This window comes from Vespa mandarinia, chromosome 19 (genome assembly GCF_050613455.1).
Source record: "Vespa mandarinia isolate Hongniang chromosome 19, ASM5061345v1, whole genome shotgun sequence".
Classification (NCBI taxonomy): Eukaryota; Metazoa; Arthropoda; class Insecta; order Hymenoptera; family Vespidae; genus Vespa; species Vespa mandarinia.
In genome coordinates, this window is record NC_140828.1 from 685,001 (window position 1) to 702,083 (window position 17,083).

General features: G+C 31.6%; 1 protein-coding gene across 13 annotated transcripts in view; it reads left to right on the forward strand.

Annotated features, from left to right (window-relative positions):
• The window catches only part of Mgat2 (alpha-1,6-mannosyl-glycoprotein 2-beta-N-acetylglucosaminyltransferase), a 59,221-nt gene that overhangs the window by 38,530 nt on the left and 3,608 nt on the right, over window positions 1–17,083 (forward strand). For 2 of the 13 annotated variants that reach the window (XM_085662764.1, XM_035884774.2), the window contains exons 2-7: window positions 8,288–8,336; window positions 9,576–9,605; window positions 12,631–12,693; window positions 15,048–15,231; window positions 15,564–15,986; window positions 16,251–16,560. In XM_085662764.1, the coding sequence (XP_085518890.1) occupies window positions 9,599–9,605; window positions 12,631–12,693; window positions 15,048–15,231; window positions 15,564–15,986; window positions 16,251–16,560 (987 nt within the window). In that variant the 5' untranslated portion in view covers window positions 8,288–8,336; window positions 9,576–9,598. Of the gene's footprint in view, window positions 1–1,676; window positions 1,885–3,616; window positions 3,846–7,909; window positions 7,991–8,287; window positions 8,337–9,575; window positions 9,606–12,630; window positions 12,694–15,047; window positions 15,232–15,563; window positions 15,987–16,250; window positions 16,561–17,083 lie in introns of those variants that run through there. The other 11 variants (XM_035884772.2, XM_035884771.2, XM_085662765.1 and 8 more) reach the window with 11 other exon arrangements.

The following is a 17,083-nucleotide window of genomic DNA, read 5'->3' on the forward strand; positions in this document are numbered from 1 at the left end:
GAACGATGCGCGCGGTATGACACGCAGCTTGCATTTACTACGATAACGTAAGTAAGTAAGTACATAACTGGTATGTATGAGTGTATCTTATATACATACATCCGCACATGCGGATTTATTTTATGCGCTTAAGTACTCACGGTGAGAGATACGTGAGTGAGTAACGTATGCATGTATATATCTACATATGTACGTACGTATTAGCCGACATCGGTTGTTTCTTCTTCGAAGAACAAAAATAGTAATATACATGGATGGATGGATGGATGGGTGGATGGATGGATGGATGGATGGATGGATGGATGGATGGATGGGTGGAGGAATACGGGGGAGGATATGTACGTCTAATACCACGAAAGAAAATCACTGTTCTCGGATAGTGGCGATAATCGTTGAACGGTATTGCGTGAGAAACTTTAATGTGTTGTTTTATACTTACGTCGGTAAAAAAAAAAAAAAAAAAAAATCGCGGAAGTTTAGCGTAATAATAATTCACATGGACGAAACCGTTTATAAATATGTATATATCTCATGGTAAATGATCCCTCCTTCTCTTCCTATCACCCTTCCACCCACCCTTCCGTCCCTACCGATTAAATCTAACCGTTAGGCACGCTTGCGCATTGTGCGCACCGATAAACTACACGCGAGTTTCTTTGAGGATGAAAGATTTCAAGAAGAAAGAAAAATAAAAGAAATTATATATGTATATATATATATGTATATATATTTATATATATATATATTGGAAAACCCGACATTTCTATTCGCCTGCCATTATTTATTACAAATCCTTAGGCAAGAGGAAACAATAAGTCTTTTATTCTTCTTCCTTTTTTTCTTCTTTCTTTTTTTTTTTTAAATAACCATCGACTATTTACACTACCATTAATAATTCTCTTAAGATAACGACGAACAAGAGAAAATGAAGATAAATATAATTTTTCTTTTTTTTTTATTCGTCTTATTAATTATCTCATTCGATAGAGAATAATTGCCTCATGTAAAAAAAAAAAAAAAAGAAAAAAGAAAAAAAGAGAAACGAGATAGATTGTAAAGAGAGAAAAGAACAAATTATATATATACATATATACACATGTATATATAATTGTATATACGTATAGATTCAGATAGATACGTAAGTAACGTAATTACGAGAAATATTAATTAACAGAAGTTAGAGTACTCGTAACCTATTTTATTTCGAGCGTAAAAATCATTCAAGATGATCCATAAAGGACGCGGCAAATTGTATCAACCAATCGGGTTAAGAACAGATGGGTCATGTGATTCAAGTCACGTGACTCACGAACTCGGTGGCGCGAAGAGAGGAGTCTCATCATCGGCTGAAAGACCGCGAGCGCTCAGTCGTTTCGGAGAACCCGTACGAATCACAGTTAATCTCTAGTAACGTATTCGGTATCGCGACGAACGTACATCATACGATTTTACGTGTATATCTATATATATATATATATACAGAGAAAGAGAGAAAGATAGAGAAAAGGATATATATATATATATATATATATATATATATATAAAGAGAGATATAGATAATATAAATATAACTAATTTCCTTTGCTCTCTTTACAAATTGATTTTTATTTGTTTACATTTTTTCTCGTTTTCTTATTCCTTTCTTTTTTTTCACTTTTTTTTCTTTATTACATAACTTTCGTTCATCGCGTTGCTCGATCATGATCGAGCAACGCGACATTTCTTGAACGTCGTCAAACAAAAAGAATCAGAGGAAGAGAGAAAGAGGAAGAGAAAAAAAAAGAGAGAGAAAGAGAGAGAGAGAGAAAGAGAGAAGACAGTGCGTGCGATCAAAGAGACGCGTGCCAAATTAGAAACGCTCGCTTATTCATCGGACAACCCCAGGTACTTTTACTTTGTTTATGTGATGCTTAGATAAAGAAAAAAAGGAAAAGAAAGAAAGAGAGAGAGAGAGAAAGGGAAATGACACGTTTCCACTAAAACGTAATTGTAATAATATATCATCATTTATTATCACTGTTTATGGATTAACTTGTCCACCCATACGTAATATATCGATCAACAAAATCTAATCCATTAAAGTTACGATTCGAAAATTTAACATCTTGCATAATACTTTATTTACATTATACGTTCGTTCATTCATTCATACATTCATTCATACATTCATTCATCCGGTTGAAATGATCGTTGATAAATAAATTCATATGTATATATACATATTTTTTTTTTTTGCGTTTTATAAAACGATCGAACGAACGAATGAAATAAACAGATTATGTTGTTCTATGGTAAACATTGAACGATATGATCTCTACGATCTTTGTAATACGTGAATATAAAATACGGATTCATAGAGATTTATCAGGTGCGGGCGTGGTAAACGATAAAAAAATGTCACGAATAAAAGAGACAAACAAAGAGAGAGACATAAAGAGAGAGAGAGAGAGAGAGAGAGAATGAAAGAAAGAAAGATAATATTGCGTTTCGCGCGGTTGGATGCTGCGTCGTGCTTCGCTGGTTAAACTTGTGTAAAATGAGCGCGCAAGCAAGCATGCTCGAATAAAAGTGCATTATTACGTCATACACTTTTTCAAGAATTTAAATCCTCTCAGGTTTTGTCTCTCTCTCCCTCTCTCTCTCTCTCTCTCTCTCTCTCTTGATCTTCTTTTCAATATCGTTTATTTCATAATCCTTTCATTTTCCATCGCGATGAATAATAATTATTTAACAGAGATGATTTTTCTTATAACTAATAATCAATTTTTTTTCCTCAATCAAAGTCGATCGAGTTGTTACAAGTAAATAACAATATGTGAAAGATTTGAAAGATCGGATATCGTTTCAAGATGAAGTCATATTTAAAAGGGAGGTGCGGCCATAGATAGATAGATGGATGGAGAGAAGTGATGGATAGGTGGGTGGGTGGGTGGATGGTAGATGATAGAAGAGGTAGAGGATGGGTGTTGTAGGACAAGAACGTTGACAAGAGCCAATGAAATAATCGTATTATAAAATTTTTAATTTCTATTTATTCCAGATCATCATATAAGATGTATATAAAATGTTAAATCAACCAACAGAGAAAGAGAGAGAGAGAGAGAGAGAGAGAGAGAGACAGAGTAGTACCTTTTTAATGCTTGGAGAATATCGAAGGAGCATGTGGTTGAAGAGTAAAAAAGAATAAAAAAAAGAAAGAAAAGAAAAAGAAGAGAGGGATAGATAAAATGGAAACGAGTACGAGAATGAGAACGAGAGAGAGAGAGAGAGAGAGAGAGAGAGAGAGAGAGAGAAAGGGATGAGACGACGAAGCAAGGTCGCTTTAAATCGTTCTACCTGTCAGTCAGTGTCGCAATAAATGCAGCTGATGTTCGAGTAACTGTACCGAGCAATAACATTCCTCGTTAAGAGGAAGGAACCGAAGTCCTTTCATCTTCCTTATTTTTTATTTTTTTTATTTTTTTCAATTTCTCTTTCTCTCTCTCTCTCTCTCTCTCTCTCTCTTCCTTTTTGTCATTCTTTTTCTATGAAGTGATACATTTCATCGATCGTAAAGTATCATCGAATAGTTGCAAACCTTATATATATATATATATATATATGAGATTAGATAATAGCGGGTAGTCTTATTATGAACTGTATATCGAATCGTTTCGTTCCACTTTCGCGATACTCGTACACAATATTTTATCTAAGTATAATAGGAAGTTAACCAAAGCGACTGATCGCGTATTAAGACGATGAAGATGACGAAGACGACGACGACGATGACGACGACGACGACGACGAGATGTTTCTATCCTCTAGAGAGTAGCAAGAAAATAGTACAGTTATCGAACGTCGAGGTCAGTTAGTATTGACTATCACGTATACTAACATAGAAATGATATCTTCTGTGTCGTAATGACGTATACTCGACAATATTTTATATATATGTAGATATGATCGATTAATGATCGAACGTTCGTACGATCAATTTTTAATATTACTTTAATATTGTATTATATGTATTCTTTTCTTCTTTTTTCTATATATGAAATATCTTTGGATCGTATTAATCAACTATGTTATCTTATATATACATGTGTATATATATATATATATATATATATATATATAAATGTATATAGGAAGTATTTAGATATGCTGAGATCGATCGACGTTGCATTGATAATAAGTAAATCATTTTTCTTTTCTTTTTCTTTTTTCATTTTTCTTAATATTAAGATCGATCGAGCAAGTATGGTAGATAGGAAATAAGGATATAATAAGATCAACTGGCGTCAATAGATCGTTTGATCGATCGATCGATCGAATGAACGAACGAATTAACGTTGAACGAACGGTTTATCAGTCTCTTAAAAGAGTAGTCAGTCGATTTGCTAATTAACCTTGTTCTGTCCTTTTATGTTGGTTATATATATGCGTACATATATGTACATGGAATCTTGACCTTCTACACAATTTAATAGAACGATTTGCCTACTCATTTTGATATTTATACGGATATATATACATCGGAATAAAATATGTATATATGTATATATACGCGTATAAGTGTTTGTCTACGCACGTAGAGTTCTTCTCCTGTAATGTATATTTCATGATTTCAAATAACTTGTCTATCGAGATATTCCTAGTAGTGTTATTTCGAAATGGATAATAAATTTTATCCGACGATTAGAAAATCGATCGTATCCTATCATATTGTTAGATTTTCAACGATGACGTATCTACGTGCGTACGAGCGATAGATAACATTATACCTATACGCACCAAATTACAAATTTACATGGCCATTCTTTTTGTCAATAATTTCTTTTTGTACATCTCAAACGTACAAATAGAAATTTAATAATGATCAATTACGTTCTTTATTATTTGACTAAAAAAAGATGAAAAGAAAAAAAGAAAAATATATATATATATATACAGATATGTAAAACGTAATGCACTCGCTCATACGTAAGTAAGTATGGTACAAAATGTACATTGTCTCGTACCGTTATCTTTAAGTCACGGAACATCCAGTATGGCCGCTTATCCGTTATATACAATAGACCTAAGCGAGGAACATCTTCCTCTCCGTAAATACATGCGAGAGAACGTGTCAGCCGCTCGATCGAGTATTTCTTTTTTTCTTTCTTTCTCTCTCTCTCCCTCTTTTTCTCTTTTTCTTTCTCTCGCTCTCTCTCTCTCTTTCTCTCTCTCTCTCTGTAGAGTTCTTGAAAAAGGAACCGGTAAGAAGGACCGTAATAGACATTGGCGAGAAATGTCTTTTCGTAGAGTCAGCTATCTTCCAAAGGAGTGCCCGTTTCTACGACGCGATAAAAATGTCGATTCTCAAAGTATCGAATCTTTTCTGCGCGGTCTGAAAATTATTTCTTTTTTTTTATTTCTTTTTTTATTTTTTTTTTTCCATCCTTTTTCTTTCAGCTCCCCTCTCCCCCTCTCCTCCCTACGCCCCATCCTGCTCCGTGTTTTGTCTCTTTTCTTTCTTTTTTCTTTTCCTTCTTCCTCTCACGACTTTAAACGACAACATAGATATTCGATATTGGAGAGAGATGGAAAATAGGGGAGGAAATTAGGGGTGGATCAGTGGATTACATATCTATATATGTACACGTATATATATATATATATATAAAACTTTTGTATTATTATATATTTATATTTATTTTTATAATAAGAAATATATGATAATAAAAATTGCGCATCCAATGATAATAATATCATTGTTATTATAATAAATATATAATAATAATAAACATAAATAATGGTTGGAAAGAAATTCGGAATTAAATGGATTTATTAATATTAATTATTAGTTTTATTTAATTCAGTTTGATTTCAATTCGATTCACATCGAGGAACGGGAAATTGAAACGAGAAGCATCAGGGAAAAATGAATATTCGACGTTACTTTTTTTTTTGTCTTTTTCTTTTTTCTTCTTTTTTTTTTTTTTTTTTGGTTTTTTTTCTTCTACTCCCATACTCGACAAAGTCTCCATTTTAATGTTCGAATGCTTTATAATTCACAAATAATTTTTAATATCGTTAAAGAGGATAATTATAATCGTTCGCGGTTGAACATTTTAACTGGTGCTTGCAAACCGTGAAAATCGCATTTGATGACACTAATTTTAGATTGGACATTCCCAAATTGGACTAGGATTGAATTAGATTAATTATTTGAATTTTAAAATGGAAAAGATAAAAATTCTCATTAAAAAATAACGGGGTGAAATATCGCATAGTCGAACGACTACGTAAGTATGTAATGTACTTACGTTACTTACGTTACGTACGTTGTTAAAGATCAAAGTGTAGATTGTTGATAAGTCGACATAGTGCCTAACTAAAGCAAGTGCATTCGCATGATGAGTTTCTTGAATAGATAAAGGAATAAATAATGGCTTTGGTATTATAGACGAGTTGATTATGGTTGTTCTATGTGTATTATAGGTGTGGATGATACGTAAGCGCGTTAGATTAACGTTACGTGGACATGGAAAAGTCTTATTCACGATGCACATACATACATACATATATATATATATATATACAAAGATACAAACACACACAAACACATATATATATATATATATGGATATGCACTTGTGTCCACCTATCGTGTATATTTACGACCTTCAATAACGCAATTGAGCATTCCAATAAAATCGAAATAAAACGATGAATCCTTTATCATACAGGAAACAAAATTTAATCAAACCTAATTATACTTAACAACGATTTTACTTCTTTTATTAGATAATATCAAACATATTTAAGAACGTAACGCGCGACTCGAAATTCTTTCCGACGTTTATCACCTCTTGACCTCTCTCCTCACCATCATATAATCCAATTGCAAAATGAAGATTTTATTCGTATGCAGACGGTTTCGTATATTTGGTGAGGACATTAACAACGTCTCTTTTTCCCTCCCATCTCTCTCTCCTCTTCTCCCCGCATAATCATTCAGCCACTTAAGTCATTTAAGAAATCACAAAGATTGTCATTAAATCTCTTAGTAGGTAGTAAGTAAGTAAGTAAGTAAGTAGGTAGGTAGGTAGGTAGGTAGGTAGATATACTTAATAATCGTACTATTAAGCGAGATGTCCAAATATGGGACAAGGACGATGTTGCGTCTGACTCTACTCGCGCTACATTATAATTCGATCGTTAAAGTCAATTGCTGTGTATATAGGGAGTAGTGGTGTGTGTGTGTGAGGGTGGGAGGATGACAGGGGGGACAGGGGGTGATAAGGTTTGGCCGTATAGAGCAAAAGAGAGAGAAAAAAAATGAGAGAGAGAGATAGAAGTAGATTGAACGTTTAATCATATTCATTGATCTAAGCGAATATAAAATTTTCATGAATTTCGAGTTTTATTAATGAAAGAAGAAAAAAAAAAGAAAGGAAGAGAAAGAAGAAGAAAGGAAGAAAGATAAGAGAAAAGAAGAGAAAGAAAAGAACGAACAGATCTGTTCGATATAGAAGAATGTTGAGATAAAGTTTTTTCTTTTAAGAAAAATAAACAAATAAAGTAATAATAATAATGATAATAATAACAATAATAATGAAGTCGGTGGAAATTATCTCAGACGTGATTATGAGATCAATTATTTATTTATTAATTTTTTTTTTCTCTTTTCTTTTCTTTTCTTTTCTTGTTTCATCTCTTTCCCGTTTAGTTTCTCACGTTTCAGATTGGTTAGAGTTAATTTTATCTTGTGTTTAACCTTGAGAAAACTTACTTATCTAACGCTACAACTCCGATCACCCACCACCACCATCACCACCACAACCACCCTCCCCACTCCCCCTTGTTCCTATCTACTCCCACTTAATACTAAAGGTCCTTTAATTAATTATGCGAATCAGCAAGCTGTGCGCTAATTATTCTTCGGCCGGCGTTAATTCCGGACTCGAATCGGAACTGCTGTTGCTGCTGCTGCTGCTGCTACTGCAGCTGACCCGGTACTTCGGTACGATAATCTTCTCATGCCAATTAACGCCGAGAAGAAGATATTTTCTTCCTCGTGGCTGGTACAAACGGCAAACGAACGGCGGCCTCGTTAACGAGATCCGCTGCTAATCAGAATCAAAGGGAAAGAAAGAGAGACAGAGAGAAAGAGAAAGAGAGAGAGAGAGAAAGAAATTTTTTTCGAGCTCGTTTTACAGAAAAAAAAAAAAGAAAAGGAAAGATAAAAAGCTTTTCCCAATTTATTGTCCATTTCTTTTGAATACACATGCATATATTCTTTTTCATTTTTCTTTTATAGATTTTTCCAAAATGGAGGACCATCCAGCTGGCATCTCTCCTTCCTCAAGGTAAGAACATTCGATCGGACGTATTTTTAATGTTTTGTTTTGATTTTTTTCTTATTTTGTTAATTAAAAAAAAAAAATATTTTAATCTTTAATCGTCAATCGTGACTCGATTAAAAATATACAATTTGCTTTGATCGTAATTTAGTGCGTTATCTAATTAAATGAAACGATAAAAATTTTACACGATATTAACGTTTTTGTATGTACCTCTTAGAATTCAAGATAAAACGAGATCTCGTTCCGTAGGACAGTTTCGTTGGTACATATGTACTCGGTTACTCTCAGATCAGTGTCGAGGTTTTGATATGTTGCCAAGAATAGAGGGCGGGGACGGCAACGGGAGCAGACGGGGGAGGGGGATTGGTTACATGAATTAAAGATATCGCCCGATGGAATTTAACGCGCAAACGTTTAAAACCGCCCACTCCTTTTTTCGCTTTACGTGTGACTGTAAAGAGAGAGGAAAGAAGCAGAAGAAGAAGAAGAAAAAGAAAAAGAAAAAAAAAGAACAAAAATGTCGGGTGTAACGATATCGAAAGAAAGATTTCTTTAATTTATTACTTACTAATCGAATTCCGAGTATATGCGATTTTTTTTTTTTTAATTTATCGTAAACAAAAAATGCATGCGCGAGGGAATGGAATGAAGGGAGGGTAGAAGAAAAAAAAAACAAACAAACAACGCAATCCTCTAATCGCATTTCTAATAAAAAGAAAAATTGTTGTCGTTCTATCTGTCGACGTAAGATGATTCATCGTAAATGAGAATTAAAATAATCTGTAAAATAATAATAACATTGACTGTAGTCAAGCTGTGATTAATTTCATCTTTACTAATTCCACGTAAGGTCGTTCGATTCAAAATAATCAAATAGTAAAGGAAATAAAAAGAAAGGAACAAAAGAAAAGAAGATTAAAAAAAGAAGATAAGAAGAGCAGAAAACAATTAACGTTCGAAACAATAAAACGATAATTATCTCGAAGATAAGAACAGAGTTTTCTTCTCTTTTTTTCTTTTTCTTTTTTTTTTTAATATCGCGGATGTATAAGATGTCTCGTAAGAAAAAAAAAAAAAGAAAAGAAAAAGCAAGTCGATCGATATCGCCATGAAATTTGATTTCTTCGCGTTACGCGTCAATGGGGTAGGAAGGCAATTGGGGAGGGATGGGGGTTAAAGAAAAAATAAAAAAAAATCTCTCTTAATTTAGAATTTTAACGTGTCTCTCTCTTTGTGTTTCAGAACAGTTACCTAAGGATGACACGATGAGAGGTGAGTCTTATTTATTTTCTAAGCGACGCGACACGACACGAAAAGAAGCTTTAAACGCAGACAGCTACGTCGCCGGCGTAAGTCTTCGTCGTTAGAACTAAAACGGATTTAGATCGCATTATGTATATATATATATATATATATATATATATATATATATGTATGTGTATGCGCATCGATGATGACAAACACATAATAGAATAATGTCTCCTTTCCTGATTTTCATCGATAATATTATGATGGAACGAGCGCATAGGACAGGCATAGAATGGCATAATCTTTTTGTTCTTTTTCGTATTTTTTTTTTCTTCTTTTCTTTAGTTTTTTAATGATAAAACGAGGAAACAAAGAAAAAAGAAAAGAAAAAAAAAGAGAGGAAAAAAAAATATTGCATTTACCTCGTCCACGGCTCGATAATTCGAATCGAGTGATTTAAAAAGAAAAAAAAAATTTCTAACAGACATTTTGTTATTCAATTAGACAAAGAATCAAGAAACGAATGACAAATAATCTATTATTAATCTAATAGATAATCTTTTCTCCCTTTTTTTTTTTTCTCTCTTTATAACGTTCTCAAAAGATTTCAACATATATTCTTTTTTTCTTTATTTTAATAAGACGAAACTTTAGTTAAAAAAAAAAAAAAAAACTTGTGGAAAATTTCATTGAAATTTCTCATAGCGAGACGTACTATAGTGACCCGACTATGGGTCACGGTTTCGTCATCGCTTGAATAAAAGAAGGAAAACTTTCCTTGAAGAATACAAAAAAAAAATTTTAAATGAACAAGCCGTCGACGACGACAACGACGAAGACGATGACGACGACGACTACGAGAACGTCTCGGATATACGAAAAAAAGCTTCTTCCTTCGTAATCGTTGTGACTCATTTTAATTAAATTTCACATCGGCAAGATTCCCTTTTCCCAAGGTAATAAAATCACTTAGAATCAAGATATCCACGTACGCGTAACGAGCTATGGCACGCATCGCGAATCGTTGCACGCAATGCATCCTCGTAATGCATTCGCTGCATGGAAACGAACAGAGAAAAGGAAAGTAGAAGAAAAAAAAAAGGAAAAAAAAAGAAGAGAAAAAAGAGTAGAAGAAAAATAAAGTAAAAAAGAAAAAAAAAGATAAAACCTGGGAAGGAACTTTAAGTGCGGTTATATTTATGATAAGGAATTTTAAAAGTAATTAGAAATTATCTCATGTATTTTTGTTGTTGTTCTTGTTTTTTCGTTTTTTTTTTCTTCCTCCTCTTCTTCTTTCCTATTTTTTTTTTTCCATTTTCACAATAACGAAATATTATTGTCATAATTAATAATAAATATATAATAATAATAATAATAATAATAAACATGGATAATAGATGAAACGAAATTCAGAGATAAATGGATTTATTAAAATATTAATTTTATTTGTTACAATTGATTTCAATTCAATTTTCACATCGAGAGACAGGAAATTGTTCTTCGAAAGATTTAAAACGAAAAGCACATAGAGGAGGAGGAGGAGGAGGAGGAGGAGGAGGAGGAGGAGGAGGAGGAGGAGGAGGAGGAGGAAATAAATATTCGACGTTACTTTTTTCTTTTTATCGACGTGTCCTGAAAATACCTACACAATATATAATCTATATAAAAATATACAAATACAGATATAATTATGTGTATGAGTAACTTGTTGTGGCAAACTTAAATTAGTCATCGTATCTGTTGCTCGTTATCACGATTATGATAAAAAGAAAAACAAAAAAAAAAAGAAAAAAGAAAGAAAGAAAAAAAAAAAATAGGTTGAACATTTGAGTACAAGCTCTTTCTTGGAATTGCGATTAATTATCGAACGTTTTTCTTTCATGTACTCATATTTTTCGTATTGTGATAATTGATAACTAGGATCCAATTATCTTGAACAGTTACTTCGATATTTAATGATTCTCAGTGCTCATACGATAACTTAATCGTGTAAGTATATATAGATTGATTATAAATTACAAGTTGAATATATTTCAGTTTGTTGGGAGGAATAAAAAAAAAAGAAAAATAAATAAAATAAAGTAAGAAATAAAAAGAAAGAGATTAAAAAAAGTTTCGATGATTACGTATGAAAAATAAAAAATATTAAAAGAATAAAAAAAATATTATGAAACAAAATCATTGACTTTTGGCTTTCAATCGAAAGTGTAATATTTAATTGTTCTCATGTAACATACTGTATATTATATTTTATAATAATTCTAATCTAAATATATTTTTTTTTCTTTTCTTCTTTTTTTTTTTTTTTTTTTCAATTGATCAAATATTTTAATCCTTTATTCATGGAAAAAGAAATTATTAAACAAGCATTGACCTGAATACTTTCGAAAATTTTTTTTAAAATACTTTGAAAAATTTTAAGAGGTCGTAATAATATACGTACATAAAAAATTCATACTCCGTAATATACTTCAAGCGTAAAATCGCGAAACTTTTTTTATATTATAGATAATATATTTTTTTTTGTTCTCTCTCTCTTTTTTTTTCTTTTCTATCGTTCTAAAAAAAAAAAAGAGAAATATTCAAACTGGTCCCTTAATTTTTTTGTAATCGACCTGTATAACATAAAGCATATTCATAAACTGATATCTAACAATAAAAGTGGGCTGTGTTCGTAGAATCTCTCATGATATCGTTTCTTCGCTTATCCGTCAACGATACGTGAATAAGTATACCGTTCAGACGACTAGAATAACTGTTTATATAAAAGCAAGCTGTTCTCTGTTCGAATGAACCAACGAAAAATTTTCAACGATATTTAAATAGATATATGACCGACGAAATAAGTTCAATCTATTTAAATGATTTTTCTTTGTTTCTTTTTTTTTCCCCTTGCGCCTTGTCGTTTTCTTCTCTTTTTATCTTTATTTCTTTATTCCTTTTTTTTTTGCCTTCGACAAAACAAACGACGAAATTTTCTTGACGAACATAATTCGACCTATTTTAATTCGTCCTATTTTTTCTTCCTTTTTCTTTTTTTCTTTTTTAGGAAAACCATACGATTATTCTAAGCAGAAATACGGTAACACGATACGCGGAAAAAGGTCGGGAGGTAAAAGGAATAATATAAATATTTTTCTGTTCGATGTCGTATAGCACCAAAAAATATTTATGTTCTTATGTACCAAGGGAAAACATTTTTCTGTCCGATAAAATGCACTTTCATATATATATATATATTTGTGATATATGTATGCATATCATTTTAAAAAGCCTAACCAATACATACAATGACCGTGTTCATTCGTTTTACCGCATAAGGAATGCCGCGAAAGACTTATCGATCTTTCGTCCCTATAACTATATATATATATATATATGTATGTATATATATTATATGCTGTGTATGTATATTCAACATACATACATATGTATACATATGCCGATACTTCGGGCCATGCCGTTGTTCTTTCCGTGGAAACTACTCGTTAATCGAGTGCACTTCCTTCACCCGATAAATTCACTAGAAACTAACGAGGGGTTTCGCGAATGTATGACGGTACGTGAATAAGTTGATTAAAATCGAATCAAATCAAATTAAATTTAATTTAATCAAATATAATTTAATCTAATCTAATCTAATCCGATCATGATCTGATCTGATTATATTGGTTAAAAAAAAAAAAAAAAAAAAAGAAAAAATTAGACCAAAACGTTGCCTCCTTGACATATATCGTACTCTTATTATATTTTCAAATCTTTCGAGATGTAATTTTATCATGATAAATTATTAAAAAAAAAAAAAAAATAAATAAAAAAAAATTGCCGTTGATCAACGACCGAACGATAAAGCTTTTATTGAGCCATGTTAAATTTATTTGTTTTGCATGTGTAATTTATTATGTATGTATATATGTGTATGTGTCAAGTTAGAAATAATAATAAAGTTTAACTATTTTAATCTAGAGAAATTATTATTTGTCCAGATACATTCAAAGATATATTTAATGTTATAACGTTAAAAAAACAAATGGATAGATACAGATACGTTTTAAATAAACCCTTTGTTTATTTAAGTTGTTTTATAGAACAATAATATATCAAACGAACATTCATATTTATATATATATATATATATATATATATATATGTGTGTGTGTGTGTGTGTGTGTCTGTTATTACGTAAATTATTTAAACTCATTGTATTTTATCAAAGATCGGAAGTACGTAGATTATTATCATTATTATTATTATTATTATTATATTCATCTACGGTAGTTTAATTACGAGAACATTGTTGCAAAGATAATTTAACTCGACATACAATATCTAATTTATTATGAGGACGTCAATATTTTAATATAATAATTAAATTTTTTAAATAAAGCGATATCACGACGAAAGATCTTATTCGAAAATTTGTATTGTTCAATTATAAATATAAATGTATATATGTGTGTTTTTTGTTCACGTTTCAAAAAGTGCACGTTTCAAAATATATATCTGTATATACATATATATATATATATATATATATATATATATATATATATATATATACACATCTATAAATTACACCTATATATAGTTGTTTCATCATTGTTTTGTCGTTTATTTGTTATTCTTTATGCAACATGACTCGTACATTCATACTTGAATATAGAATATTTAGAATATTTTGGATTACTCGACGTTTCGGTCATTTTTATTTTTTTTAGATAAGTATCTCGTTAACCCGTTTATTCTCATGGCCGTTTGATAATAACTTAAAAAAAAAAAAAACCATTCATACGTTACCTTCTCTCTCTCTCTCTCTCTCTCTCTCTCTCTCTTTCTATATATATACGTTTGTGTCTATCTCTATTTCTCTACCTCTTTAACTATCGTCGTCAAGTACAAATAAAATCACCAAGTTTGACAAGAAATTTTATTGCGTTTTCCTCGTTATTAACGTTGTAAAAAGATTCTAGGTCGAGTAGCAAATAGACGCGTCCCGTTTAAGTTGCCTATGCACTTACACGCAGTATCATATTTTTGTTTCGTCGTTTCATTATTATTTCTGCGTCTCTCCAATTTTTTTTTTGCTTTTTTTTTGTTTATTTTTTTTATTTTATTTCTTTCTTCTTTCTTTCCTTCTCTATTGCAAATATAATTTCACTTTTTCTTTTACATAACAATCCACGCACGAGAAATATGCAGTTTTACATAACGATATACAAAAAAAAAAAAAAAAGAAGAAAAAAAGAAAAAAGGAAAAGTGACGTACATACATACATATATATATATATATATATATATATATATATGTATCTGTTGATATATAAAATATTTGTTAATAATAAAAAAAGAAAAAAAACGAGAAAGAGAGAGAGAGAGAGAGAGAGACAGAGAGAGACAGACAGAGATAAATGATAATCCAATTTTAAAGTAAAAGATAATCAAAAGATTTGACATTGCGACATACAGGGGTCACAACCGTTGGTGCGGCGAGGTCAGGTCGCGGTACTCTACAGAGGACACTCGTCCTCGTATTTCTGGCGACGTTTCTCTGGCTGCAGATTCATGTGATCAATTTAACCGGCAGGGACACGTCTGGACAGTCTTCGGCTAACGAGACGCTCTTTGCGCTGGTCCCTCAGGAACTCCACAGGTTCGTTTTGTACAATACGATCTTCCTACCTGAATAAATCCATCCACCTATCATATATCAATCGTGAGATTAATTGTTGGAAATTAAAAGAAAAGAGGAAAAAGACAAAGACAAAAAACAACGACAACAACAATAACAACAATAATAATAATAAAAGAATTAAAAAGAGAAATACGAATCGATTGACCATATCTACCTCTCGGGATAATAATAAAATATTTTCTTTCGTTTCGTTTCTTTTCTTTCTTTTCTTTTTTATTAATTTTTTTTCCCTTCTATTTCTTTTTTTTTTTTTTTCTTTATCATCATCATCATCATCATTATTATTAAAGGTTCCTGAAAGAGCGGCATAATGCGTCTTCGACATCGGGCAATGCAACTTCTGGCACTCTAACGGATCTCGAAATCGAGGATATACGTCGTAACATCGATCGTATAAATTCCGAGCAAAAGGTTTACAACGAGGAAGCGTTTGGTCCACTTGCCGGTGATGCGCCTATCATCGTCGTACAGGTTCACGTTAGGCTGACCTACTTGAGACACCTGATCGTCTCTCTGGCACAAGCAAGGGGCATCGAACAGGCACTTCTTGTTTTTAGCCATGACGTATGGAACCCGGACATCAATTATTTGGTCCAAAGCGTCGACTTTTGTCGTGTCATGCAAATATTTTATCCCCATAGCATACAAACCCATCCAAGAACATTTCCAGGGGAGGATCCAAACGATTGTCCGAGAAACATTCACAAGGAACAGTAAGATCATTTTAATTTCCTTTATTATTATTACTATTATTATTATTATTATTAGTATCTTTTCTTTTTTTCTCTCTCTTTTGTCTTTCCCCCGGATAAAACGCATTTTCTTTTCTTCCATTTGTTCATTTATTTTTATTTATCTTTTTTTCTTTCTTCCTTTCTTTCTCATTGTTTTTCTTTTTTTTTTTTTTTTTTTTATTCTTTTTCTTTCTCTCTTTCCCCGACCCCCGTTCAATTCTTCTTCTCGTTAATTAATTACAGAGCCTTGTATTTGAAATGTATCAACGCTAAGCATCCAGATCTCTATGGTCATTATCGCGAAGCAAAGTTTACACAAACTAAACATCATTGGTGGTGGAAGGCCAATAGGGTCTTCGATCAATTAACAATAACAAAGAATCACACTGGTATGGTACTATTCCTCGAAGAGGATCATTACGTAGCCGAGGACTTTCTTCACGTATTGAGACTCATGGAACGTACCTGCAAGCACAGCTGCGAACGTTGCAACGTCCTATCATTGGGTACATATCTCAAGACCTACAACTATTTCGCTGACTTCAGTCGTAAAGTGAGTAAATGTAAAAACATTTTATGACCTACGGATATTGTTTTACGTATTACGTTTTAAATGGAATAATAACGAAAACAAAAATGAAATATAAAGACGGAAAAAAAAAAAAGAGAGCAAAAAATAATTAATCGAGTCCAACGCTAAATTTCGATTGAACATTTTGAACACGTCGAATCACTTTCGAACTTTAATACATATACATTTACACTCTTTTTAATACACGTAGTATTCAATAAAGAGAAATATTCCAATCAGAAAATTATATTTTATCGATGACAATTTTCAAAAATAACATGAGCATATTATTAAATCCGTCGAAATAAGCTTTTCAATGATCGAGGCCAGAGGAATAGATAGAAAGAAAACGAAATACAAAAAAAAGAAAAAAAAAAATGAGGAAAGAAAAAAAAACATAAACAAGCCTCGGATCTAATCTCTCTCTTACGTTATTACTTTTACAATATTTCTTTTTCGTCATAACACATACATACATATTTCACGTTCATCGCTGAACTTGTCC